The sequence below is a fragment of the Salvelinus fontinalis genome, chromosome 15, assembly GCF_029448725.1.
Source record: "Salvelinus fontinalis isolate EN_2023a chromosome 15, ASM2944872v1, whole genome shotgun sequence".
In the NCBI taxonomy this organism is placed as follows: domain Eukaryota; kingdom Metazoa; phylum Chordata; class Actinopteri; order Salmoniformes; family Salmonidae; genus Salvelinus; species Salvelinus fontinalis.
Window position 1 is genome coordinate 32,188,706 of NC_074679.1, and position 27,645 is coordinate 32,216,350.

At 42.1% G+C, this 27,645-nt stretch overlaps 1 protein-coding gene across 4 annotated transcripts in view; it reads left to right on the forward strand.

Moving 5' to 3' along the window:
* LOC129811821 (all trans-polyprenyl-diphosphate synthase PDSS2-like) overlaps window positions 1–27,645 on the forward strand; it is a 47,055-nt gene that overhangs the window by 4,504 nt on the left and 14,906 nt on the right. For 3 of the 4 annotated variants that reach the window (XM_055863462.1, XM_055863464.1, XM_055863463.1), the window contains exons 1-3: window positions 221–880; window positions 10,512–10,649; window positions 21,131–21,329. In XM_055863462.1, the coding sequence (XP_055719437.1) occupies window positions 636–880; window positions 10,512–10,649; window positions 21,131–21,329 (582 nt within the window). In that variant the 5' untranslated portion in view covers window positions 221–635. Of the gene's footprint in view, window positions 1–220; window positions 881–10,511; window positions 10,650–21,130; window positions 21,330–27,645 lie in introns of those variants that run through there. The other variant, XM_055863465.1, reaches the window with a different exon arrangement.

Consider the following 27,645-nt stretch of genomic DNA (forward strand, 5'->3'; position numbering starts at 1 on the left):
TTAAAACCTGTTTTTAAACCTATCCCAAACATTAACCACAATACTAAGCGTATGCCTACAATAATCTTAAATTAAGACCATAAAGCAAATGTTTGTTCTCATACATACATTTATTTACGATATAGCGAATAGTGGATGTGCTATCTAGCGGAAATGTATTTTCGTACTGAACGCAGCCCAGGGCACATCAATCAATAACTTTTGTAACGTTTTTGCGACATACCGTATTGCGTTTCGTCAAGATGGCGGCCTCCTGTGTCAATGTTTAACATTTTAGGTCGTGTGTTACGGTATATTTACTGGACATTTTATAGGATACATCAAAGGGTATAAGTATTAGATTAAGTAGGGTGATAACATTGTGTATAATACTTATTTCAGTTAATGTGACTGTCGACAGCGAGGATGATATCCATTATAATAACATTAGGTTCTGTAAATATGGATGAATAGCTAGCTAACAGTTACATATCTAATTTCATCAGTTAATGTAATTTTCCTGCCACCGTTTAGTTTATTTATTTAATCGACTTAGCTATCTATACTAGCTTGTGTCAAGCTTGGATATAGACCTGTCAAGGGTTTACTTGATATTTGTTTAAACTTTAATTATTAAAAGACCTTCAGCTGTAAAGATGACAGTAATTTGGTCTCGGCTCTCGTGCATTGTTTTGCTAAACCGTGGACAGAGGAACATAAGTCTTTTCTCCAACACAACGCCTTCTAATTGGAATAAAGTGGTCTCGGATGCAGAGAAAATAGTGGGTTATCCGACTTCTTTTATGAGCCTACGCTGCTTGCTGAGTGATGAACTCAGTAATGCAGCAATGCACGTGAGGAAACTGGTTGGAACAAAACACCCGTTACTCAACACTGCAAGGTATTGTTTACACACGATCATCTAGTATTGCATACATTACATCATGTTTGTAATGCAAATGTCAAAATGTAAAAAATATACAATTTCATCATACACAATGCAACTCTATATTGGGTGTGGTTTTAGAAGACCTGATTTTATGGACCTGTCATGGTTATGACATCAATCACCAGCTTTTTAATTTCTTTCACCTTTATTTAACCAGGTAGGTCAGTTGAGAACAAGTTCTCATTTACAACTGCGACCTGGCCAAGATAAAGCAAAGCAGTGTGACACAAACAACAACACAGAGTTACACATGGAATAAACAAACGTACAGTCAATAACACAATAGAAAAGTCTTTATACAGCATGTGCAAATGGCGTAAGGAGGTAAGGCAATAAATAGGCCATAGTGGCGAAGTAATTACAATTATACAAGTTAACACTGGAGTGATAGATGTGCAAGTAGAAATACTGGAAATACTGGTGTACAAAAAGTAAATGAAACAATATGGGGATGAGGTAGGTAGTTGGATGGGCTATTTACAGATGGGCTGTGTACAGCTGCAGCAATCGGTAAGCTGCACAGATAGCTGATTCTTAAAGTTAGTGAGGGAGATATGTCTCCAACTTCAGCGATTTTTGCAATTCGTTCCAGTCATTGGTAGAGAACTGGAAGGAAAGGCGGCCAAATGGGGTGTTGGCTTTGGGGGTGACCAGTGAAATATACCTGCTGGAGCGGGTGCTACGGGTGGGTGTTGTTATGGTGACCAGTGAGCTGAGATAAGGTGGAGCTTTACCTAGTAGTGACTTATAGATGACCTGGAGCCGGTGGCGAATATGTAGCGAGGGCCAGCCGACGAGAGCATACAGGTCGCAGTGGTGGGTGGTATATGGGGTTTTGGTGACAAAACGGATGGCACTGTGATAGACTGCATCCAGTTTGCTGAGTAGAGTGGTGGATGCTATTTTGTAAATGACATCGCCAAAGTCGAGGATCAGTAGGATAGTCAGTTTTATGAGGGTATGTTTGGCAGCGTGAGTGAAGGAGGCTTTGTTGCGAAATAGGAAGCTGATTCTAGATTTCATTTTGGAATGGAGATGTTTATGAGTCTGGAAGGAGAGTTTACAGTCTAGCCAGACACCTAGGTGTTTGTAGTTGTCCACATATTCTAAGTCAGAACCATCCAGAGTAGTGATGCTGGTCGGGCGGGCGGGTGCGGGCAGCGATCAGTTGAAGAGCTTTAAGAGCAGTTGGAGGCCACGGAAGGAGTGTTGTATGGCATTGAAGCTCGTTTGGAGGTTTGATAACACAGTGTCCAAAGAAGCACCAGATGTATACAGAATGGTGTCGTCTGCGTAGAGGTGGATCAAGGAATCACCCGCAGCAAGAGCGACGTCGTTAATATATACAGAGAAAAGAGTCGGCCCGAGAATTGAATCCTGTGGTACCCCCATAGAGACTGCCAGAGGTCCGGACAACAGGACCTCTGATTTGACACACTGAGCTCTGTCTGAGAAGTAGCTGGTGAACCAGGCGAGGCAGTCATTTGGGAAATCAAGGTCGTTGAGTGTGCCGATTCATAATACGGTGATTGACAGAGTCAAAATCCTTGGCCAGGTCGATGAAGACGGCTGCACAGTCCTGTCTTTTATTGATGGCGGTTATGATATTGTTTAGTACACTGAGCATGGCTGAGGTGCACCCTTGACCAGCTCGGAAACCGTATTGCACAGCGGAGAAGGTACGGTGGGATTAGAAATGGTCAGTGATCTGTTTGTTAACTTGGCATTCGAAGACTTTAGAAAGGCAGGGCAGGATGGATATAGGTCTGTAACAGTTTGGGTCTAGAGTGTCACCCCCGCATCTTCCCAAGCATAACTTCTGATAGAGTTGATTCAACCAACTTCTGCCTTCTCGACTGACAAGTTCACCCCCACAACAATGCCCCAAAATGTAGACACACTAAAGGGCCCGCTTTCTTTCATATAGGCCTGTCGCAGCTGGCACCATATGCCGTTGAGCTACTAGAGCTCACTTTTAGTGACCCAAGCCATGTTGCAGTTACTTGGTACCAGTCTGTGTGTGCCATCATGGCACTCCTTGTCATGGACGTTGACATGAAAGCAAACAGATCTGGGACCAGGCAATGCTGCAGTTAGTTACGAAATGTGGCGATGAATTATGTAGACAATGCCATGCATATTTACATAGAAAAATGATAAACGTCCCTTGTCTGTCACGAATGTTGAATACAATTATATTTAAACTTACTCTGCCAACAACAATATTTAACATTCTTGCTTGCAGAGAACCTGAGAGGACCAATTCATGATTCTATATATGGTGCACCGACTCTGTCATGTTAGGTTGTATTTTGAGTGGATAATTCCTTTTAATTTATCATAATTCAATTTAATTAGAAAACCCATTGTTTCTGGCGCCTCAGTACAGTCTACGCCAGGGGTATTCCATTCTTACCCTACAAGGTCCGGAGCCTGCTGTTTCTCTGTTCTACCTGATAATTAATTGCAGCCACCAGCCACTGTCTTCAAGGTCTGGAGTTAAGTTTGAGGGGTCTACGCTATAGGCTAAGTGTGTCAAAGATGCTGGTATTGAGAGCAAGTGTGATTGACTGGATGGTTGTAATTAACCATCCTTATGTTTCAGAAAAGTTTGAATTTCTTATTTTATTTCATGGTTGCTTTTACAGGTCCCAGAGGAAGATGCTGGTGTGTCTTCTTGTTTCTCTGAGCTGTAGAGGAGTGAGCTGGGTACAGTGGCTACCCCCTTGTGGCTTGTACTGGCAATTTAAATATTCTCCTCTCCTCGTACAGTGCCTGCTGGTATTGGGTGCAATGTTATGTGTAGACTAGCGTGACCTCCTCTGACAAATAGTGTCATCCAGTAAATATAACAAAGCAAAAAAAATAGTCTGAGAATAAATGTAAACATAACAAAACATATTGGCTAAGTTGCTTCTTAAAACAGCCTACAGTAAATCAAATGGAGGATTTAAATATAATAAAAAGACGCAATGATGCATTGTGGATCATGGAATGACAACTAAAAGAAAGCCAATTTTGGTGATTTTCCTTCAGTGAATTGTATGTAACTAAAAGGTGAAAAAAAATAAACGTATTGTTTTATTATTCTATGTCTCTAAATGTGTCTAATTTAAATGAAAAGTCCCATGGAATCTGTGCTGTTTAGATTATGTTAAATGATCAACCCCAAATGAGTGTGTGACATTGACAGAGTGACATTAACTGATCTAAACATTTGACCTCTGTTAGAGGTTAAAACGTTGATTTTGTAGTACACCTATCACTTAGTTCAAATGTATTAATTACAAAGCCTCGTAGCTGAATTTGACCAAATTACCCATTAAGCATTTACCCTCCCACCACCTCAACAAAGATATTGCAGGGGAATATATCTTATTTTTTACCTCTCTAAACTATCAGCTAGATAGAGTCCATTCGGAAAGTATTCAGACCCCTTGACTTACAGGGTTATTATAAAATGTATTGTATAAAATGCATTTCCCCCTCATCAATCTACACATACTACCCCATAATGACAAAGCAAAAAAGGTTTTTGGAAATGTTTGCTAATTTATACATTTATTTTTAAGTATCACATTTACATAAGTATTCAGACTTTGTTGAAGCACCTTTGGCAGCGATTACAGCCTAGAGTCTCCTTAGGTATGATGCCTCAAGCTTGACACACCTGCATTTGGGGAGTTTCTCCCATTCTTCTCTGCAGATCCTCTCAAGCGCTGTCAGGTAGGATGTGGAGCGTCGCTGCACAGCTATTTTCGGGGCTCTCCAGAGATGTTCGATCGTGTTCAAGTCCAGGCTCTGGCTGGGCCACTCAAGGACATTGAGAGACTTGACCCGAAGTCACTCCTGCGTTGTCTTGACTGTGTGATTAGGGTCGTTGTCCTGTTGGAAGGTGAACCTTCACCCCAGTCTGAGGTCCTGAGCGCTCTGGATCAGGTTTTCATCACGGTTCGCTCTGTACTTTGCTTGGTTAATCTTTTCCTCGATCCTGACGAGTCTCTCAGTCCCTGCCACTGAAAAACATCACCACAGAATGATGCTGCCACCACGCTTCACCGCGGAGATAGTGCCAGGTTTCCTCTAGACGTGGCACTTGGCATTCAAGCCAAAGAGTTCAATCTTGGTTTCATCAGACCAGAGAATCTTGTTTCTCATGGTCTGAGAGTCTTTAGGTGCCTTTTGGCAAACTCCAAGCGGGCTGTCGTGCTTTGTACTGAGGAGTGGTTTCCATCTGGGTACTCTACCATAAAGGCCTGATTGGTGGAGTGCTGCAGTGATGTTTGTCCTTCTGGAAGGTTCTACTATCTCCACAGAGGAGCTCTGGAGCTCTGTCAGAATGACCATCGGGTTCTTGGTCACCTCCCTGACCAAGGACCTTTTCCCCCGATTGCTCAGTTTGGCCAGGCGGCCAGCTATAAGAAGAGCCTTGGTGGTTCCAAACTTATTCAATTTAAGAATGGAGGCCACTGTGTTCTTGGGGACCCTCAATGCTGCGGAAATGTTTTTGTACCCTTCCCCAGATCTGTGCCTCGATCCAATCCTGTCTCGGTGCTCTACAGACACTCCTTTGACCTCATGGCTAGATTTTTTTCAACTGTGTGACCTTTATATAGATAGGTGTGTGCCTTTCCAAATCATGTCCAATCAATCGAATTTACCACAAGTGGACTCAATACTTATGTAAATAAGGTATTTCTGTTTTTATTGTTAATACATTTGCAAAAATGTCTAAACCTGTTCTCTCTTAGTCAATATGGGGTATTGTGTTTAGGATTGATGAAGGGGGAAAAATTAAGTCTGTAATGTATCAAAATGTGGATAAAGGAGTCTGAATACTTTCCGAATGCACTGTAGTTAGATTACCCTCCAGTGCCATCTCTCTTCATTGGGGATGAATGGCTCCTCACTGTAAGAAATAAGGAATAGGACATGGAATGATAGTGCTGGAATCCAATCCCGCCATTGCAGACGAGTGTGTTGGAAACTGTAGCTCAAGGGTGTAATAACCTATACACCTAAATCTGATATGACAATCCATTTGGGTGTTGTAGTGCGGGGGCGAAGTGGACCTCTGACAGTCTGACTCCTCACTGTCAGCTTGGGTTGGCTGGTTCCTATTTCCTACTGTGTCTCTGCCCAAGACGTGGCGCAGATAAAAATATCCACAATAGCAGACAGGCAGACCCTTGTGGAGTTGTGTTTCGGTTTTCCCTTTCCTTTCATTCTAAAAAATGCAGCTCAGCTAACTTTGCTCAAAGTCTGGAGTTAGTGTGGCCATGCAGGAAAAAGGAACTTTCACTTTGTAGCAGGGAAAGACCTTGACACAGTTTGACTTTTCTCTTCAAGTGGCTTCCATTGTTTTTGCCTGAGTTTTGTCTTCCTTTTTTTTGTTTGTCACATTTAGGGTTTCAGGAAATATTTAGGGGTAAATGTCAAATTCTATTTTGTACACGAAAGAGTTTATCCAAATGTTACTTTTATGTGCTTAAGGCGTCAGTGGTTGTGCACTCACTTAAGAAATGGTTATTGCTGCTTTACCCCAAAAATTGGCTAACTAGGCCTACATTCGAAACATTTGAATAATTGTGCAGGTCTAGGTAGAGGACCGGTAGATAAGATTCAGAGAGCACTGTGATAAATGTTGGCTAACATTTAGTCCTACCCATTAAAATGACATTGACCCATCTCTCTCCCTCTTTCCCTCTCTCCCAGCGCTCATCCCAGCCCCACCCCTTTGCAGGAGGGTGATTATGATTGATTGATGTGCCATGGTGTAGAGACTGGCATGCATATGAATCATTTGTCATCTTCAGGCTGCGGACTTGGCCAGTCTCGCCATAGGCAGACAATGTTTGGTGTGGTTGCCGTTGTTTAATTGAAAGCTATAGGAATTCCAGTGTAATTTCACCCCTCGTAATGTCAGTTTTTACCTTTTGAATACATATTTTTTGGTTACATAAGTGCTTCGAGAGGCTAGTCAATGACCATATCACCTCTCTCGCCAATGCACTCAACCCTTTCCAATTTGCCTACCGCCTTGACAGATCCACGGACGACACAATCGTCATTGCGCTGCACACTGCCCCTACCCACCTGGACAAAAGGAATGCTTATGTGAGGATGCTGTTCATTGACTACATCTCGGCCTTCAATACCTTAGTGCCCTATAAGCACTTTACAAAGCTCACAGCCCTGGGTCTGAACTCCTCCCTATGCAACTGGGTCCTGGACTTCCTGACGGCCGCCCCCAGGTGGTGAAGGTAGGCAACATTACCTCCTCGACACAGATTCTGAACACGGGGGCCCCACAAGTGGCATCCTCAGTCGCTTGCTGTACTCCCTGTATACCCACGACTGCGTGGCCTCACACAGTTCCAACTCCATCATGAAGTTCGCTGACGACATGACAGTATTAGGCCTGGTTACCAACAACGATGAGGCGGCCTACAGAGAGGAGGTAGGCACTTTCATGGCGTGGTGCCAGGTAAACAACCTCTCCCTCAATGTCAGCAAGGAGCTGATTGTGGACTTCAGGAGGATCCAGGCTGGACACGCCCCCATCAACACCAGGTGTCGTAGGAAGGCCAAGAAGATCATCAGGGACCCCAGCCACCTAAACCATGCCCTGTTCTCCCTGCTTCAATCGATCAGACGCGGGCAGTACAGCAGCATCATGACAACTGGAAGACTGACCAATAGTTTCTACCATCAGGCTGCTGAATAGCTACCCCCCCCCCCCCCCCCCAAACGGACTTTTACTCTGCTCCCACCTCAACAACGTTCATCACTGTTGTTAATATGTATATTAGAGTAAAAAAAAAAAGAAGTTTAATCATTTTTTATTTTATTTCACTTGGTCCCCACACCCTCTCAATGGTCATGCTGCTCCCCCTATGGTCATTCCCCCCCACCCCTTCAACAGTCTGTACTCTGCCTCCACCCCAATGGACATTTTATTTATTCATCACTGCTACAGTTGTTATGACGTGTGTATAGTGCTATTTATATTGTAGTTTTATAAATTACCATTTTCATTGTTTTATTTCACTTGGTCCTGCATGTTGAAGCTCGGAGCCTAAAATGTTCACTGTACTCTGCAATCACACCTGAAACCCTGTACATGTGACTATTAAAAACAGCATCTCTGAATCTGATGTAGGAGGTATTTTAGAAACCTGGTAAAAGTGTTGTGGTTCACCTAGGCTACATGCTGTTCTTTTTGTTACCATTACGAACACTGGAAAGTATCAGACCACAACTTACATTATTTCATGTGATGGTTTTTGTTAGGGTCCATTGGATTTAACAGATCTAATTAGACTTGTCACTTTCCTCGCTTATCTATTGCACTTACCGTATCTCCTATCATCTCCCTTTTTTATTTCTCTCCATTCCCCTCTCCCTGCCTGTCTCTCTCTCCCTTTCCACTCCTCTCTCTTCCTCCACCTCTTTCTCCCGCTCTCTTCTTCCTCTGCCTTTTGCTCTCCCTTCATTTTCTGTCTGTCTCTTTCCTCCCCTCTGCCTCGCTCCCTCTCCCCAGCTCTCTCCCCTCCCTGTGGTGCAGGGCTGGGTCAGGGGGAGGGAGACTGTCTTGTGGACGCTGGTGTCTGGGCTCGAGCAGAGTGGGCGGTGCTCGGTGTCTACTCGGGGCTCTAACGAGAGTGTGATTCATGGCACAGGGGGCACCCTGGGGACAGGATTAGATGTGCTCTGTCTAAGCGCTCCCCTGGGACCACAGATATTTTATCTCCAGAGTGGCAAGACCAGTGCTAGACTTGCAGCTCTGCTTGAACTGCATGTTGTGCCACAGCTGATCAATATGGTTTGCTCTTTAATGAATCATAAGTATCTTTGTTTATTTCACCTTTATTTAACCAGGTAGGCCACTTGAGAACAAATTCTCATTTACAACTGCGACCTGGCCAAGATAAAGCAAAGCAGTGCGACACAAACAACACAGTTACACATGGGCTAGACAAACGTACAGTCAATAGCACAATAGAACAATCTATATACAGTGTGTGCAAATGTAGTAAGATTAGGGAGGTAAGGCAATAAATAGGCCATAGTGGTGAAATAATTACAATTTAGCATTAACACTGGAGTGATAGATATGCAGATGATGATGTGCAAGTAGAGGTACTGGGGTGCAAAAGGGATGGGGGGGATGAGGTATTTCGGTGGGCTTTTTACAGATGGGCTGTTGTTCTATAAGCTGTGATCAGTAAGCTGCTTTGACAGCTGATGCTTAAAGTTAGTGAGGGAGATATAAGTCTCCAGATTCAATGACTTTTGCCATTTGTTCCAGTCATTGGCAGCAGAGAACTGGAAGGATAGGCGGCCAAAGTAGGTGTTGGGGATGACTAGTTAGTTTGGGGATGACTAGTTGGAGCGCGTGCTACGGGTGGGTGTTGCTATGGTGACCAGTGAGCTGAGATAAGGCAGGGCTTTACCTAGCAAAGACTTATAGATAGACCTTATAGACCTGGAGCCAGTGGGTTTGGCGATGGATATTTTTATTTTATTTGACCTTTTATTTAACTAGGCAAGTCAGTTAAGAATTTATTCTTATTTTCAATGACAGCCTACGAACAGTGGGTTAACTGCCTTGTTCAGGGGTAGAACGGCAGATTTTTTACCTTGTCAGCTCAGGGATTTGATCTTGCAACCTTTCGTTTACTAGTCCAACACTCTAACCACTAGGCTTCGCGCCACCCCATGTAAATGACGTCAAAACTTGCTTATTTAAAGCTACTCTGTGAGATGTATATTTGTTTCCATCAAAGAGTGGAGTCCACCAACAAACAGGAAGTAGTGGAGCAATATTCTGAGGTCCATTCAATGACATACATTTTCACAAATAGCAAATCAAGTTCTTCTCTCACCTCCCCATAGCTGTGCTCTCAGGTGGACACTTTCCCCTAGCAATTAAAAAAAGTTTGTCATTTCAGCTACTGAAAATGTTTATCTAACTCAGAGCTCTTGACTGAATAAAAAGCCCCTTCACTATTTGCAATGATGTAGCCCAAATAATCTTTGGCAATGCAGCTGAATTAATGATGATCTTGAAAAGCAGTTGTCTTCATGAGTGTGTTGACCTTTCTCTATACGTCACCCCCATGAAGCAGCAATTAGCCATTTTGTTTGCTTAGCGATGATGTGAGAGGGAATAAAGGGATTTCTGGGGCACCCCTGGAGAGAGGTGGTGAAAGCTACACACAGCCTCATTAGCATAGTTGCACCACATCTCATTTCCATACAATTACTGGCCATTTTCTTTGTCATTGTTAAGAGGTTGCTTACTTAGCCTGCCATCCCAAGTCAATTTCCTGCTTGTCAGAATGGATTTTTGAAAGATGAAAATATATCGTTTTTTTTCTTCTTACTCCTGAAGGACATTTCTTTAAATGTGTGGAAACGAACAAATATCCTACATGAAATGGCCAATTTATTCAAATTCTAGATTTGGCACAAGGGCTGCCTGTTTTATGGATTTTCTGTGTATGAAACAGTGTATTCCCACATTTATAAACCCTTACCCAACAATAAATGTGTAATTGATGCTTGTCCCTCTTCTCAGGGGCTTTGTCTATGACAGTAGAAACAACCTTCAGATGAGGGGCCTGGTCGTCCTACTGATGTCCAAGGCAGCCGGTCCCAGCCAGCACAAAGCCTCAGACCTCCTCCCCCAGGACATGATCAGTGGCATCTACCCCAGGTAAACACGCCTCTCTGGGGCTTTGTCTTCACATTCCTTTATCTTCCTTTCCTTAACTCCTTTCCTTTATTACCACTGACTTGGTGAAAAGACAGGAAAATACTTGTCATTGCTCCTGATCTGACAGCACCCACACACACCAGCTCCAATTTATGTCCTTTTTTCTGATGACGACATTCACTCACACACGCACACACCGCACATACACAGAATGTTGCCCAGAAAAGGGAATTCTCTGTGAAGATCACTCTACAACCTTGCCAAGTGGTTACCAGAAGTCGCTGTTGTGTTTGGCAGGTGATGCGCTGGGTGTCTGAATGGCCCTTTTCTCCTAGCTGGCAAGCAGCACTGCCTCTACTATAGGATCAGTGAGGGAGTCTGTCAAGCAGGGCGGGTAGAGGGGATATTGGGGGGTGGCTGAAATTAATATGCTTACAGTCTGACTTGTCCATGGTTAATCATTTGGTAAGATTAGGGCACCAGCTATTGACATGACCAACTATTCAGATTAAAGAGAATGAACGGTATCTTGAAACTAATGTATTTAAAAAATATATATATATTATTTTTTGTACTCGACGTGGCAATGTAGGGTTCATACATGTATAGTACACCATTTATATTTTCCTGGCGGAGAAAACCTAGCAGTACATTGAATGCATAAAATATTTGGAGTGGCTGCGATTCCTGATTTTCTGGAACCTGGAAGTTTTGGACTAAAGAGAGATATTTCTGCGCATGTGCAGGATCTGCTTTTTATTTTAACCAGGCAAGTCAGTTAAGAACAAATTCTTATTTACAATGACGGCCTACACCGGCCAAACCCGGACGACGCTGGGCCAATTGTGCGCCGCCCAATCACGTCCGGATGTGATACAGTCTGGAATCGATCCAGGGTGTCTGTAGTGACACCTCTAGCACTCGGATGCAGTGCCTTAGACCGCTGCGCCATTCGGGAGCGCAAGCATGACGCAACAGGCAGTCTAGAGATTTCATGTCATTTTTTCAGAAGGGGAGTTAGCCTACATGCAGCTATTTATGCAAGCTATATACAAAGTATATCAACAAGCAAGACACAGAGAGTCAATAGCGATTTAATGGGCAACCATTGGCTATTGGGAGGCAGAGTTTTTTTTTCAGCAACTTTGGCAATATGGCAGCATAACTATAAAGATTACATCACATAAAACGCGTATAGTTTTGTCCCAATGCAATGTATTGTGCAATATCTGTTACAAAATACAGATAGCCTTCATATATATTTTTGGGAAGGTTCGTTCAAATCGCCACCAAGTTTTTATTTTAGCTGTTCAGAAATACAGTACCAGTCAAAAGTTTAGACGCACCTACTCATTTTCTTTATTTTTATTATTTTCTACATTGTAGAATAATAGTGAAGACATCAAAACTATGAAATAACACATGGAATCTTGTTGAATCCAAAAGTGTTAAACAAATCAAAATATATTTATTTTGATTCGTTTCTTCAAAGTAGCCACCCTTTGCCTTGATGACAGCTTTGCACACTCTTGGCATTCTCTCAACCAGCTTCATGAGGAATGCTTTTCCAACAGTCTTGAAGGTGTTCCCACATATGCTGTGCACTTGTTGGCTGCTTTTCCTTCACTCTGCGGTCCAACTCATCCCAAACCATCTCAATTGGGTTGGGGTGGTTGTGGAGGCCAGGTCATCTGATGCAGCACTTTATCACTCTCCTTGGTCAAATAGTTCGTACACAGCCTGGAGGTGTGTTGGGTCATTGTCCGTTTGAAAAACAAATGCTAGTCCCACTAAGTGCAAACCAGATGGGATGGCGTATCGCTGCAGAATGCTGTGGCAGCCATGCGGGTTAAGTGTGCCTTGAATTCTAAATAAATCACTGACAGTGTCACCAGAAAAGCACACCCATACTATCACACCACCTGGAGATCATCCGTTTACCTACTCTGTGTCTCACAAAGACATGGCAGTTGGAACCAAAAATCTCAAATTTGGACTCATCAGACCAAAGGACAGATTTCCACCGGTCTAATGTCCATTGCTCGTGTTTCTTGGCCCAAGCAAGTCTCTTCTTCTTATTGGTGTCCTTTAGTAGTGGTTTCTTTGCAGCAATTTGACCATGAAGGCCTGATTCACACAGTCTTTCAACAGTTTATGTTGAGATGTTTATGTTGTTACTTGAACGCTGTGACACATTCATTTGGACTGCAATATGAATGTATCCTCTGCAGCAGAGGTAACTCTGGATCTTCCTTTCCTGTGGCGGTCCTCATGAGAGTTTCATCATAGTGCATGATGGTTTTTGCGACTGCACTTGAAGAAACTTTCAAAGTTCTTGAAATGTTCCGTATTGGCTGACCTTCATGTCTTAAAGTAATGATGAACTGTCATTTCTCTTTGCTTATTTGAGCTGTTCTTGCTATAATATAGACCTGGTCGTTTACCAAATAGCCCTATCTTCTGTATACCACCCCTACCTTTTCACAACACAACTGATTGGCTCAAACAGATTAAGAACAATAAATTCCACAAATGTACTTTTAATGAGGCACACCTGTTAATTGAAATGCATTCCAGGTGACTACCTCATGAAGCTGGTTGAGAGAATGCCAAGAGTGTGCAAAGCTGTTATCAAGGCAAAGGGTGGCAACTTTGAAGAATCTCAAATATAAAATATATTTTGATTTAACACTTTTGGCTACTACACGATTCCATATGTGTTATTTCATAGTTTTGATGTCTTCACTATTATTCTACAATTAAAAAATAAAGAAATCCTGAAATGAGTAGGTGTCCAAACTTTTTACTGGTACAGTATGATGCAAAGACATAGGCTACATCATAATGTCGTTCAAATTGGTTGAGCGGTTCAGAAAAGGATGAATAAAGCATAGAGTAAAGATAGTTACTTGAACGTGTGTGTAAAATAACACAACGTGATTCGAATCCTTAGTTTTGAGGAAGTAGTTTCTAGAGGGGCAGGCGGGCGGGAGAACTCTGTAATCGTAGCCTCGGTTTAAAATATTTAGTAATTGTGAGTTGCGCGCTCGTCCCTTTCATTGTGAAACTGCAATTACAAATTCATAACATACTGTATTGTACGAATTGGAGGACGCAACATATCAAGCATACGAAATGGATAATGGACATCCACAAATGCATACGTAACAAATAATAAATGGAGGGACACAAATGTATTGTCAACACGATCAGAAACACTCTGCTCACAACCATTTATCTTTTAAATTGTGTCGCTGGCATGTTTTTTGAATTTTGGAATATAAATTGTGCAGTAGGCTTTTAACAGGCGCGAGCCCATCTTTATCCTGTTGGCACAACACTAACTTTTTATGCGCTCGAGAAATCTATAGTGAATCAAACGTTCACCCACTTCTTAGATAACAAAAAGTTAGGTCAATATTTTCTTATGTCAACCATCCATCAAAATCAAATAATTACATGTGTCCGCCTTTTGTCTTTATAAACGTTCACACGTATTCCATGATATGGGGTAATCTGGGCATCATTAACTGTTGATAATCATTCATCACGTAATGTAATCATATGCTATATATAACCAGTACTCAACTTCCAAGGAAATAGGGTATTTGATGCAAACATAAGTATACTTTTCCATTGTATAAATTTCCATTCAATTATTTATAGATACAAAGTGCTTTCATTTCTAAACGGTAAAACAAAGTTGTATGAAAATACCCTCAAATAAAAGGTCACATTCTGTACTGTTGCCTCAGATGAAACATTTTATTTCAAATCCAAAGTGAGTATAGAGCCAAATTAAACATTTTAGCTACACTTTCCAAATAAATAGAGGGGAGTGTATGTTCGCTGTCAGCTGGTGGCTACTATAGGGAAGTTACAATCTAATGAAGCATTTTGTTAAATAACACATTATTTTAGTCCATGGGTCATGTTAACCCAGGATTCTGCGTTTTTTATGCAGAAAATGAAAGCAACTGCTTTTACAAAAAAAGGGGTTTTCTCCGTTAAAATGGAAGATTAACATTAGGAAGTGTAGCTGGCTACATTCTTTCTATGATTAACATTAGAATTATAATTGCCATGCATTGTTTTTACAAAAATACAAATTAACTTGTGTGGCACATCTGTCTGTCATTTGATGAAAATATTTTTTTGCTGAAATGTGTTTCACAAAATGAAAAGATGAGTATTCAACCCTTTTGTAATGACCATCCTAAATAAGTTCAGTAACAATGTGCGTAACAAGTCACATAAGTTGCATGGACTCTGTGTGCAATAATTGTTTTTAACATGATTTTTAAATGACTACTCCATATCTGTACACCACACATACAATTATCTGTAAGATCCCTCAGTTGAGCAGTGAATTTCAAGCCCAGATTCAACCACAAAAACCAGGGAGGTTTTCCAATGGTTCGCAAAGAAGGGCACCTATTGATAGATGGGTAAAACAAATAAAAAAGCAGACATTGAATATCCCTTTGAGCATGATGCAGTTATTAATTCACTTTGGATGATATATCAATACACCCAGTCACTACAAAGATACAGGAGACCTTCCTAAATCAGTTGCACAAAAAAAAAAAATATATATATATATAAGGAAATCACTAAGGGATTCCACCCTGAGGCCAATGGTGATTTTAAAACAGTTCGAGTTTAGTGGCTGTGATAGGAGATAACTGAGGATGGAACAACAACATTGTAGTTTCTCCACAATATAATAAATAAATAATACAAATATTCCAAACCATGCATACTGTTTCCAATATGGCTAAAAAATTAACTTTTTGTCCAGAATACAAAGCATTATGTTTGGGGCATATCTAACACATATTTTCAAGCATGGTGGTGGCTGCATCATGTTATGGGTATGCTTATCATTGGCAAGGACTAGGGAGTTTTTTAGGATAAAAAGAAACATAATGGAGTTAAGTACAGGCAAAATCCTAGAGAAAAAAACATGAATTGCAAAGGAAATTCATATTTCAGACTGTCCAATAAAAATAAAAGATAGGCAAAAGAACAGACACTGGACAGAGGAACTCATCCTAGAAGGCCAGCATCCCGAGGTCGCCTCTTCACTGTTGACGTTGTGACTGGTGTTTTGTGGGTACTATTTAATGAATCTGCCAGTTGAGGACTTATGAGGCGTCTGTTTCTCAAACTAGACACTCTAAAGTACTTGACCTCTTGCTCAGTTGTGCACCAGGGCCTCCCACTCTTTCTATTCTGGTTAGAGACAGTTTGATCTGTTCTGTGAAGGGAGTAGTACACAGCGTTGTATGAGATCTTCAGTTTCTTGGCAATTTCTCGCATGGAATAGGCTTCCTTTCTCAGAACAAGAATAGACTGACGAGTTTCAGAAGAAAGTTATTTGTTTCTAGACATTTTCAGCTTGTAATCGAACCCACAAATGCTGATGCTCATAGATACTCAATTAGTCTAAAGAAGGCCAGTTTTATTGCTTCTTTAATAAGCACAACAGTTTTCAGCTGTGCTAACATAATTGCAAAAGGGTTTTCTAATGATCAATTAGCCTTTTAAAATGATAAACTTGGATTAGCTAACACAACGAGCCATTGGAGCACAGGAGTGATGGTTGCTGATAATGGGCCTCTGTACGCCTATGAAGATATTCCTTAAAAAATCTGCTGTTTCCAGCTACAATAGTCATTTACAACATTAACAATGTCTATACTATATTTCTGATCAATTTGATGTTATTTTAATGGACAAAAAATGTGTGTTTCTTTCAAAAACAAGGACATTTCTAAGTGACCCCAAACTTTTGAATGGTAGTGTATGTTCCTGAGTGGCCTAGTTACAGTTTTGACTTAAATTGTCCTGAAAATCTTCAGCAAGACTTGAAAATGGCTGTCTAGCAATGATTAACAACCAACTTGACAGAGCTTGAATTTAAGTCATATTGGGCTAATATTGTACAATCCAGGTGTGCAAAGCTCATAGACTTATCCAGAAAGACTCACAGCTGTAATTGCTGCCAAAGGTGATTCTAACATGTATTGACTCTGCGGTTTTAATCATTATCTAATCAAGATACTGTATATTAGTGTTTTATTTTCCATACATTTTGTTTGATTTTTTTCCCACTTTCACATTAGAGTATTTTGTGTAGATCATTGACAAGAAACTACAATTAAATCAATTTTAATCACACTTTCTAACACAAAAAAATGTGGGAAAAGTCATGGGTGTGAATACTTTCTGAATGCACTGTATGTGACATCGTGTTCACTTTTCAGATACCCTTTTTGGCTCTTGAGTGCTACTTTTAAAGCTACTGGCTTAAAGTATACACTACCTCTACATCATTCTTTTTTTAAGTGACACTCTCATAATGCAAGATGTTGCATCCAGTTGCATGACCTCGTGCCTTCTATGTCATGTGTCGTGACTCATGATGACTAACTATTGTATTGTACTCACTGACCTTTGCATTTGCATACACAATCATATGTGTGTAGACACACACACTAAACCTAACCCTAGCTCCTAACCCCAACACTAATTCTAACCTTAACCCTAAACCCCTTAGAAATAGCATTGTGGGGACTAACAAAATGTCCCCAGTTGGTCAAATTAGTGTTTATTTACTATTCTTGTGGGGACACGTCCACTCAGAGAAATCTCTGCTGGGTCACCTCATTTGCTCCTTTCACTCTTTCTGTACCACAACCCCCCTTTTCCTCTCTCTCCTTCTCTCACCCCCTCTTCCCTGTCAGAGGGTGGGCTCATTAGCACCTGGGCCGGAGCACTGATGGGGGGATTGATTGATACCTCTAGGGGAATGTTCTCCCCCCTTCTGACAGCCAGCATTTGTAAAATGTCTCCCACTCCAGTGCCCAATACTGATGGCTCACCAGGGAACTAAACACAGAGAGAGGGCCAGAGCTGTACAGAATCAGAGAGATGGAGAGAGAAAGACAGAATCAGAGAGAGTGATAAAGACCGACAGAGAGAGAGAGAGGCCAGATACACAGCTGTATTGCAGGGTAATGGGGACCCTGTAGAGGGAGGAAAATGGAACAGAACACTCAGGACAATGGGCGTGTTAGGGGCGGGAACGCCTCAGCGAGATGGCATCAGTTGCTATGCAACCGGGTGCCGAAGCTATTTATACACAAGTCCCCTTTTTCCTCTCCTGGCGAAGACGCTGCTTATCATGAGTTGTAGATCTAAGGCAGAGACGGGGCGAGGATTCTGTAGGGGTCCTAGGGTGGGGTGGGAGGAGTGGTGAATATCGTCAGAATAGCTCCTAGTGCCAACATTATTATTTAGCTGCATTTGTACAGGATGTACTCAATATCCTTTACTTTTGCTGCAGTAACAATGTGTTTGGTATATTTGTACCAAGGTTACTATTTGATGTAGGGTGAATGAACATATAAATTATTAAAATGTTTTGAATGTTGAATCCAATAATCAAATAGGCCTATTTTGAATGTAAGGTCTTAAATACATCTTGTTAAATTAGATCAATTGTTCTCAACATTTAGGCTGTCATTTTCATCCCTAACATGAATTGTCTGTTAAAACGTCTACAGCAACACAATTGAATCCTGTGTGTGTTAACAATAACATCAATGCAGTGTCAGGGATTGAAATGAAAGACATTGCCAAATGTTCTCCTCTCCACAGAAGGGGGACAATAGATATGATTGAGTAGACAAATAAATTACATTATTGCATTTTAATAACAACTCTCTCTGATCAACTGTAGAACATGCAATTACCTGCGGTTAGACAAAGCACGTATGTGTACGGCTATACGGCGTAGTATGGGCAGGAACAACTAAAATTGACAGACGACTGGAATTGAAATGTCTTATCAGGACTGTTTCACACCGGCTGAAAGATGGTCCTAAGTGGCCATCAGCGCACCCATCCCTGGCTCCCTCCACAGACAGATCCCCCTGTCTGTCTCGCCCTGGCAGGCTCAGCCCATATGGAGAGGGACGTAATTATCCACCCGCAATGAATGAATCAACATTTGATTATAGGCTTCCTCAGGCCAAGTTCAAAAGCTCCGTTCAAAAACCAGTTGAGCGTCTTTTTTTATGGTAATCAAGAATAGCACTGAGTAAAGGCTTATTTTTTTCTCAATAATGGTAAACTTTTTTCTCCAGGTTATATAAAATCTATTTAAAAATAATCTCTGAAAAATCGTCTAATTTGTAAACGTGCTTTGGTGATGAAATTTCACTTCCTTATGCTATAAAATACATTTTACCAAGACAAATGATAATTATTCATGTTCGGAATCGTTAAGTTATGTTTTGTCTCTAACGTAACATGAACATATCCAAAAAGTCGGATTTCGTAAACTAATACATCCGATAATAACCACTGAGTGCTGTTTATATAGCGGTGAAGGTTTCTCGTAACAGTTTTTGAGAATTTTACATTTTGTGGTCATCTTCAAAGTTCTATCAGCGGGTCGAAAAAACGAACATTATCATGACAGAGCTAAATTAAAGACTTTGAAAATAAAAAGCTTTCTTATACGCTCAGTGCTCTGTTGACATTTCAGAGTTAAGTTTGTTTTGGTGAGAAATCTTCGAAAAGGAACAGGAATTTCAAATTAATATGCAAATCGTATACTAAAATACTACGTCATGTCTCAAAATCGATATCCTTTCGAGTCGAGAAGAAATATGACGAGTTCAATGCGAAAGTGTCAGTGCCTGTCAGGTAGCTAGTAGCCTTAATACTTGCACATAATCCAGCCTGAAGCGATTCAATTTTCTTGATTTAATTCTTTTTTTTACCACTTTTTTCCCCGTTTGGCCTCTTGATTTAGTCACCCTAATTCTGGCCATGCTACAATGGTGAAAACTCCAATAACTTTTGAACGGATTATGATAGAGACATGAGGTCTGGACCATTGGTTTTCTTAGAGGATTGTCTACACAATTTGTCATTGGTCAAACTGTGTTTTTGATTAGACACCCTATAATTTGCACTTTTGATCTTTAAACCATTGCAACTCATAACATTTGATACATGCTTTTGTAGAAGTGAATGTGAAATAGAATGAGCTTCAAAAGTATTGGGAAAGTGACATATTTTGTTGTTTTGGATTTGAAATGATACAATGACTGAGGTTAAAGTACAGACGTCAGCCACTCCTCGGCTTTAGAAATGTAGAAATTACAGCTTTTTTTTTATCATAGTCCCCCGCCCATTTTAGGGGACCGAAAGTATTGGAACAAATTCACTTATGTGTATTAAAGTAGTAAAAGGTTTAGTATTTGGTGCCATATTCATTGCACGCAATGACTACATAAATATTGTGACTATAAATTGGTTGGATGAATGCTGTTTGTTTTGGTTGTGTTTCTGATTATTTTGTGCCCAATAGAAATGAATGGTAAATAATGTATTGTCATTTTGGAGTCACTTTTTAAAAATGTTATAAAAAAACAGAACCCTTTTTTTCCCCAATTTCGTGGTATCCAATTGGTAGTAGTTACTGTCTTGTCTCATCGCTGCAACTCCCGTACGGACTCGGGAGAGGCGAAGGTCGAGAGCCATGCGTCCTCCGAAACACAACCCAACCAAGCCGCACTGCTTCTCGACACAGCGCACATCCAACCCGGAAGCCAGCTGCACCAATGTGTCGGAGGAAACACCGTACACCTAGCGACTTGGTGCACTGCGCCCAGCCCGCCACAGGAGTCGCTAGTGCACGATGAGACAAGGATATCCCTGCTGGCCAAACCCTCCCTAACCCGGACGACGCTCGGCCAATTGTGCGCCACCCCATGGGCCTCCCGGTCGCGGCCAGCTACGACAGAGCCTGGCCTCGAACCCAGAATCTCTGGTGGCACAGCTAGCACTGCGATGCATTTTGGAGTCCCTTTTATTGTAAATAAGAATTTAATATGTTTCTAAACACTTCTACATGGATGTGGAAGCTAACCTGATTTTGAATAATCCTGAGTGAGAAAGTTAGACGCACAAATATATATGCTAACCTCCCCTCTTATTGTAATGGTGAGAGGTTAGGATGTTTTTGGGGTATGATATTTGTGTGGCTGTAACTTTTGGTCCCCTAAAATGGGGGGGGACTATGTACAAAGAGTACTGTCATTTCTTAACGGTTCACCCGATATGGATGAAAATACCCTCAAATTAAAGCAGATATCCACAGACTTCCAGTCATTGCTCTAACGCTTGTTAGTATTGGCTCATGAAACTACCTTTAACTTGCTTCATACTGGAGACATAAAAATGGTATCTACTAGTTCATCTGACTAGGGAAGTAGATAAAGAGCCTCATTGCCAAAATCCCAAAGTATCCTTTTAACCTCGTTGTATCATATTTAAATCCAAATTGCTGGAGTACAGAGTCAAAACAACAAAATGTGTCACTGTCCATGACCTTTGGAGCTCACTGTATGTGTTAAATTGGATGTTTTATTGGTCATAAAGTGTGTTTTTCTCCTCTGCAGCCAGCGGAACCTGGCTGAAATCACAGAGCTCATCCACACGGCTTTCCTGGTGCACCGTGGGATTGTCAACCTCAAGGAGTGGACCACCTCAGACGGACCCCTGAAGGACATGCAGTTTGGAAACAAGATGGCTGTTCTCAGTGGGGACTTTTTGCTCGCTAACGCCTGCACCGGACTGGCCCAGCTAAACAATACTAAGGTATGAAATAGTCATCATATAACAAATTCTGTTGGAGATGGAAAGATTTCTTGCCCTGGAGCTTTTTATTCAGCCTTCAAATGAGTCTTCCAAAATGCAATCTGAATTCAGCATTTATATGTCTGAGGTCTCAATAGTTTTTCAGTGAGATGAAATGATACTTGACAATGTTGAGGTTGTTGCAGTATGGCAAACGATATTGATGAGAACACAAACCGTCTATGCGGAGGAGTTTAAACACCACTCAATTTTTGCTGGCTGTTGTGGATTGATTGAATCAACAAATCTATTCTCTCACTTAGACCTCTGGCAGGCAAACAGATACTCACACACATAGATAAATAAAAATATGTTTGGGTGGGAATAATGCACCCGCATATACACAGTATGTAGAAGAGGTTGCGTTCTCTTACGGCCTTCTACTTATTCTTACCAAGCACTTCTGCAGATTATGTGTGTCTGTGCGTGCATGTGTCCGTGTCTGGGTGCAGGCATGGGTGTCACAGATCACTTCCAGTGTGTACGCTGGCAACCCATTGCTGACATAATCTGTGACCAAACTCAACTGTCAGAATGTGGCTGCACAAAATAATCTAAATAACCTATTTTCTCTCTGCTTTGCAATCTTAAATTCTCCTCCCTGCATCAGCTCAGATGGTTCATGCTCAGATAGAAAAACGGGCATTTAAAATGCCACCTCAGGTCATGGTGATCATGATCAAAGGGATAGTAGAAGTACTTTTTCCCCCCTCAAATACATACAGCAAAAACATCTGGCAGCTTTCAGAGGTTGTCAGTGACAGTAAACATAGGCATTATTACACCTTCACCTTATTACACTGTCATGTGTTTTGCAGTGTTAATATCTTATTTTTCACAATTTCATCACATTCTAGAGCTCCCCCTGCTGGACAGACATGCATGTCAAAAATATGTTTGGGTGGGAATAATGCACCCCTATATACACAGTAAGTAGAACAGGTTGCTTACTCGTATGGCCTAGTACTCATTCTTACCAAGTAAACACTCTTCCCCTCAAATGAAATCAAATCAAATGTTATTGGTCGCATACACATATTTAGCAGATGTTAACACAGGTGCATCAAAATGCTTATGTTTATAGCTCAAAGTGCAGTATACCTAACAATATACCTAAATTAAAGAATGTGAAATGCCAGAATAATAGTAGAGAGAATTATTTATTTCAGCTTTTTTTTCTTAGATCACATTCCCAGTGGGTCAGAAGTTTACATACACCCAATTAGTATTTGGAAGCATTGCCATTCAATTGTTTAACTTAGGTCAAACGTTTCGGGTAGCCTTCTACAAGCTTCCCACAATAAGTTGGGTGAATTTTGGCCAATTCCTCCTGATCGATCTGGTGTAACTGAGTCAGGTTTTTAGGCCTTCTTGCTCGCACACACCTTTTCAGTTCTGCCCACAAATTTTCTATAGGATTTAGGTCAGAGCTTTGTGATGGCCACTCCAAAACCTTGACTTTGTTGTCCTTAAGCCATTTTGCCACAACTTTGGAAGTATGCTTGGGGTCATTGTCCATTTGGAAGACCCATTTGCGACCAAGCTTTAACTCCTTGACTGATGTCTTGAGATGTTGCTTCAATATATCCACATAATTTTCCATCCTCATGATGCCATCTTTTTTGTGAAGTGCACTAGTCCTTCCTGCAGCAAAGCACCCCCACAACATGATGCTGCCACCCCTGTGCTTCACGGTTGGGATGGTGTTCTTCGGCTTGCAAGCATCCCCCTTTTTCCTCCAAACATAACGATGGTCATTATAGCCAAACAGTTGTATTTTTGTTTCATCAGACCAGAGGACATTTCTCCAAAAAGTAGGATCTTTGTCCCCATGTGCAGTTGCAAACCGTAGTCTGGATTTTTTTATGGTGGGTTTGAAGCAGTGGCTTCTTCCTTGCTCAGCGGCCTTTCAGGTTATGTTTATACTTGCGTACTATTGTTTGTACAGATGAACATGGTACCTTCAGGCATTTGGAAATTGTTCCCAAGGATGAACCAGACTTGTGGAGGTCTACAATTTTTTTCCGGAGGGGTTTTCTTTTTGATTTTCCCATGATGTCATGCAAAGAGGCACTGAGTTTGAAGGTAGGTCTTGAAATACATCCACATGTACACCTCCAATTGACTCAAATTATGTCAAATAGCCTATCAGAAGCTTCTAAAGCCATGACAATTTTCTGGAATTTTCCAAGCTGTTTAAAGGCACAGTTAACTTAGTGTATGTAAACTTCTGACCCACTGGAATTGTGATACAGTGAATTATAAATGAAAAAATCTGTCTGTAAATAATTGTGTCAGTACAGATCTGGGGAAGGGTACCAAAACATTTCTGCAGCACTGAAGTTCCCCAAGAACACAGTGACCTCCTCCATTCCTAGAGCTGGCCGCTCGGCCAAACTGAGCAGTCGGTGGAGAAGGGCCTTGGTCAGGGAGGTGACCGTAGAGCTCCGAGACAGGATTGTGTCGAGGCACAGAGCTGGAGAAGGGTACCAGATCTGTGTCTCCAAGAACACAGAGGCCACCATCATTCTTAAATGGAAAAAGTTTGGAACCACCAAGACTCTTCCTAGAGCTGGCCAAACTGAGCAATCGGGGGAGAAGGGCCTTGGTCAGGGAACTATCTCTGTATCACTCCACCAAACAGGCCTTCATGGTAATGTCCAAACGGAAGCCACTCTCCAGTAAAATGCACATGACAGCCCGGTTGGAGTTTGCCAAAAAGGCACCTAAAGGACTCTCAGACCATGAGAAACAAGAATCTCTGGACTTTTGAAACCAATATTGAACCCCTTGGCCTGAATGCCAAGTGTCATGTCTGGTGGAAACCTGGCACCATCCCTACGGTGAATCATGGTGGTGGCAGCATCATGCTGTGGGGATGATTTTCAATGGCAGGGACTGGGAGACTGGTCAGGATCGTAACAAAGATGAATGGAGCAAAGTACAGAGAGATCCTTGATGAAAACCTCATCCAGAGCTCTGTCTGCCCTCAGACTGAGGTGAAGGTTCACCTTCCAACAGGACCAGAACCCTAAGCACACACCAAGACAACGTAGGTGTGGCTTCGGGACATGTCTTGAATGACCTTGAGTGGCCCAGCCAGGGCCCGGACTTGAACCCGATCGGAGAAACCTGAAAATAGCTGTGCAGCAACGCTCCACATCCATCCAGACAGAGCTTGAGAGGATCTGCAGAGAAGAATGGGAGAAACTCCCCCAAATACAGGCGTGCCAAGCTTGTAGCATCATACCCAAGAAGACTCGAGGCTGTAATCGCTGACAAAGGTGCTTCAACAAAGTACTGAGTAAAGGGTCTGAATACTTAAGTAAATGTGATTTCGGTTTACATTTTTTTTCTCTAAAAACCTGTTTTTGCTTTGTCAAAATGGGTTAGTGTGTAGGTTGATGAGGGGGAAATGTATTTAATTAATTTTAGAATAAGGCTTTAACGTAAAAAAATGTAGAAAAAGACAAGGGGTCTGAATAATTTCCGAAGGCACTGTATGTTGTGGGTAAAACAGTATGTAAACATTATTAAAGTGACCAGTGTTCAATGACTATGTGCAGCAGGGTAGAGTACCGGGTGGTAGCTGGCTAGTAACAGTTACTAAGTTCAGGGCAGGGTACTGGGCAGAGGCCGGCTTGTGGTGACTATTTAACAGTCTAATAGCCTGGAGATAGAAGCTGTTTCTCTCTGTCCCAGCTTTGATGCACCTGTAACGTCTCCGCTGTCTAGATGCTAGCAGGGTGAACAGGCCGGGTGGCTGAGGTCCTTGATGATCTTGTTGGTCTTCCTGTGATACCGGGTGCTGTAGATGTCCTGAAGGGCATGCAGTGTGCCCCCTGTGATGCGTTGGGCTGACTGCTCCAACCTTTGGAGAGCCCTACGATTGTGGACAGTGCAGTTGCCATACCAGGCGGTGATACAGGCCGACAGGATTCCCTCATTGGTGCATCTGTAGAAATGTGTTTGTCTTAGAGACCAAGCCAATTTTCTACAGCCTTCAAAAGGTTGAAGATGCGCTGTTGTGCCTTCTTCACCACACTGTCTGTGTGGATGAATCATTTCAGGTTGTCAGTGATGTGCACACCGAGGAACTTGAAGCTTTTCGCCCTGTGGATGAGGGGGGGTGCTTCCTCTGCTGTCTCCTGAAGTCCACGATCAGCTTCTTCTTCTTAAACCACTCCCCCAGGGCCCTCACCTCCTCCCTGTAGGATGTGTCATCGTGGTTGGTAATTAGGCCTACCACGGTTGTCTTCAGCAAACTTCATAATTGAGTTGAAGACGTGAGTGGCCACGCACTCATGGGTTAACAGGGAGTACAGGAGGTAAAAGTTTCACAAGCATGGGAAAGCATAGCCTAGGTGAAATGTTGAAATCAAATTTTATTGGTCACATACACATTTTGCAGATGTTATTGCAGGTGTAGCGAAATGCTTGTGTTCCTAGCTCTAACAGTGCAGTAGTATCTAACAATTCACAACAATACACACAAATCTAAAAGTAAAAGAACGGAATTATGAAATATATAAATATTAGATCGAGCAATGTCGGAGTGGCATAGATGTATATACATATGAGATGAGTAAAGCAGTATGTCAACATTAGTAAAGTGACTAGTGTTTCATTATTATAGTAACCAGTGATTCCATGTCTATGTAAATGGGGCAGCAGCCTCTAAGGTGCAGGGTTGCGTAACCTGGTGGAAGCCAGCTAGTAATGGCTACTTAACAGTCTGATGGCCTTGAGATAGAAACTGTTTTTCAGTCTCTCGGTACCAGCTTTGATGCACCTTTACTGACCTCGCCTTCTGGATGATAGCGGGGTGAACAGGCCGTGGCTCGTGTGGTTGATCTCCTTGATAATCTTTTTGGCCTTCCTCTGACATGGGGTGCTGTAGATGTCATGGAGGGAAGGTAGTTTGCCCCAGTGATGCGTTGGGCAGACCGCACCACCCTCTGGAGAGCCCTGCATTTGAAGTTGCCATACCAGGCAGTGATACAGCCCGACAGGATGCTCTCAATTGTGCATCTGTAAACGTTTTAGGGCCCAAGCCAAATTTCTTCAGCCTCCTGAGGTTGTAAAGGCTCTGTTGCACCTTCTTCACCATACTGTATGTGTGGTTGGACGATTTCAGATCGTCAGTGATGTGTACGCCAAGGAACTTGAAGCTTTCCACCTTCTCCACTGTGATCTGGTCGATGTGGTTAGGGGCGTTCTCCCTCTGCTGTTTCCTAAATTCCACCATCAGCTCGTTTTGTTGAGTGAGAGGTTATTTTCCTGGCACCACTCTCCCAGGGCCCTGACCACCTCCCTGTAGGCTGTCTCGTCATTGTTGGTAATCAGGCCTACTACTGTTGTCGTCTGCAAACTTGAGTTGAGTTGGCGGCGTGGGTGAACATGGAGTACAGGAGGGGGCTGAGCACGCACCCTTTTAGGGCCCCTGTGTTGAGGATCAGCGAAGTGGTTCAGTTACCTTTGCTTTCTTGGGTACAAGAACAATGGTGGACATCTTGAAGCAAGTGTGGACAGCAGACTGGGATAGGGGAGAGATTGAATATGTCCGTAAACACTCCAGCCAGCTGGTCTGTGCATGCTCTGAGGCTAGGGATGCCGTCTGGACCGGCAGCCTTGCGAGGGTTAACACGCTTAAATGTCTTACTCACGTTGTCCATGGAGAAGGAAAGCCCACAGCAATACCCTTGGTAGCGGGCCATGTCAGTGGCACTGTGTTATCCTCAAAGCGGGCAAAGAAGGTGTTTAGCTTGTCCGGAAGCAAGACGTCGGTGTCTGCGACGTGGCTGGTTTTCCCTTTGTAGTCCGTGATTGTCTGTAGACCCTGTCACATGCGTCTCGTGTCTGAGCCGTTTGATTGTGACTCCACTGTGTCTGTACGGACATTTGGCTCTTTAAAAAATGTTTGACTTACGGAGGGAATAACTACGCTGTTTGTTTGTATTCGGTTATATTCCCAGTCACCTTGCCATGGTTAAATGCGGTGGTTCAGTTTTGCATGAATGCTGCCATCTATCCAGGGTTTCTGGTTTGGGTTGGTTTTAATAGTCACAGTGGGTACATCATCTCCTATACATTTCCTGAAACTCAGTCACCATATCCGTGTATTCGTCGATGTTATTCTCAGAGGCTACCCGGAACATATCAAAACAATTAGTACTCACACTTGTGTCTAAACTATGTTCATGACACTGCCTATTAAACCAAAGGACAATGACAAATAGAGAACCCTATTCAATCCTTAAAGGAGAATAAAATGTTT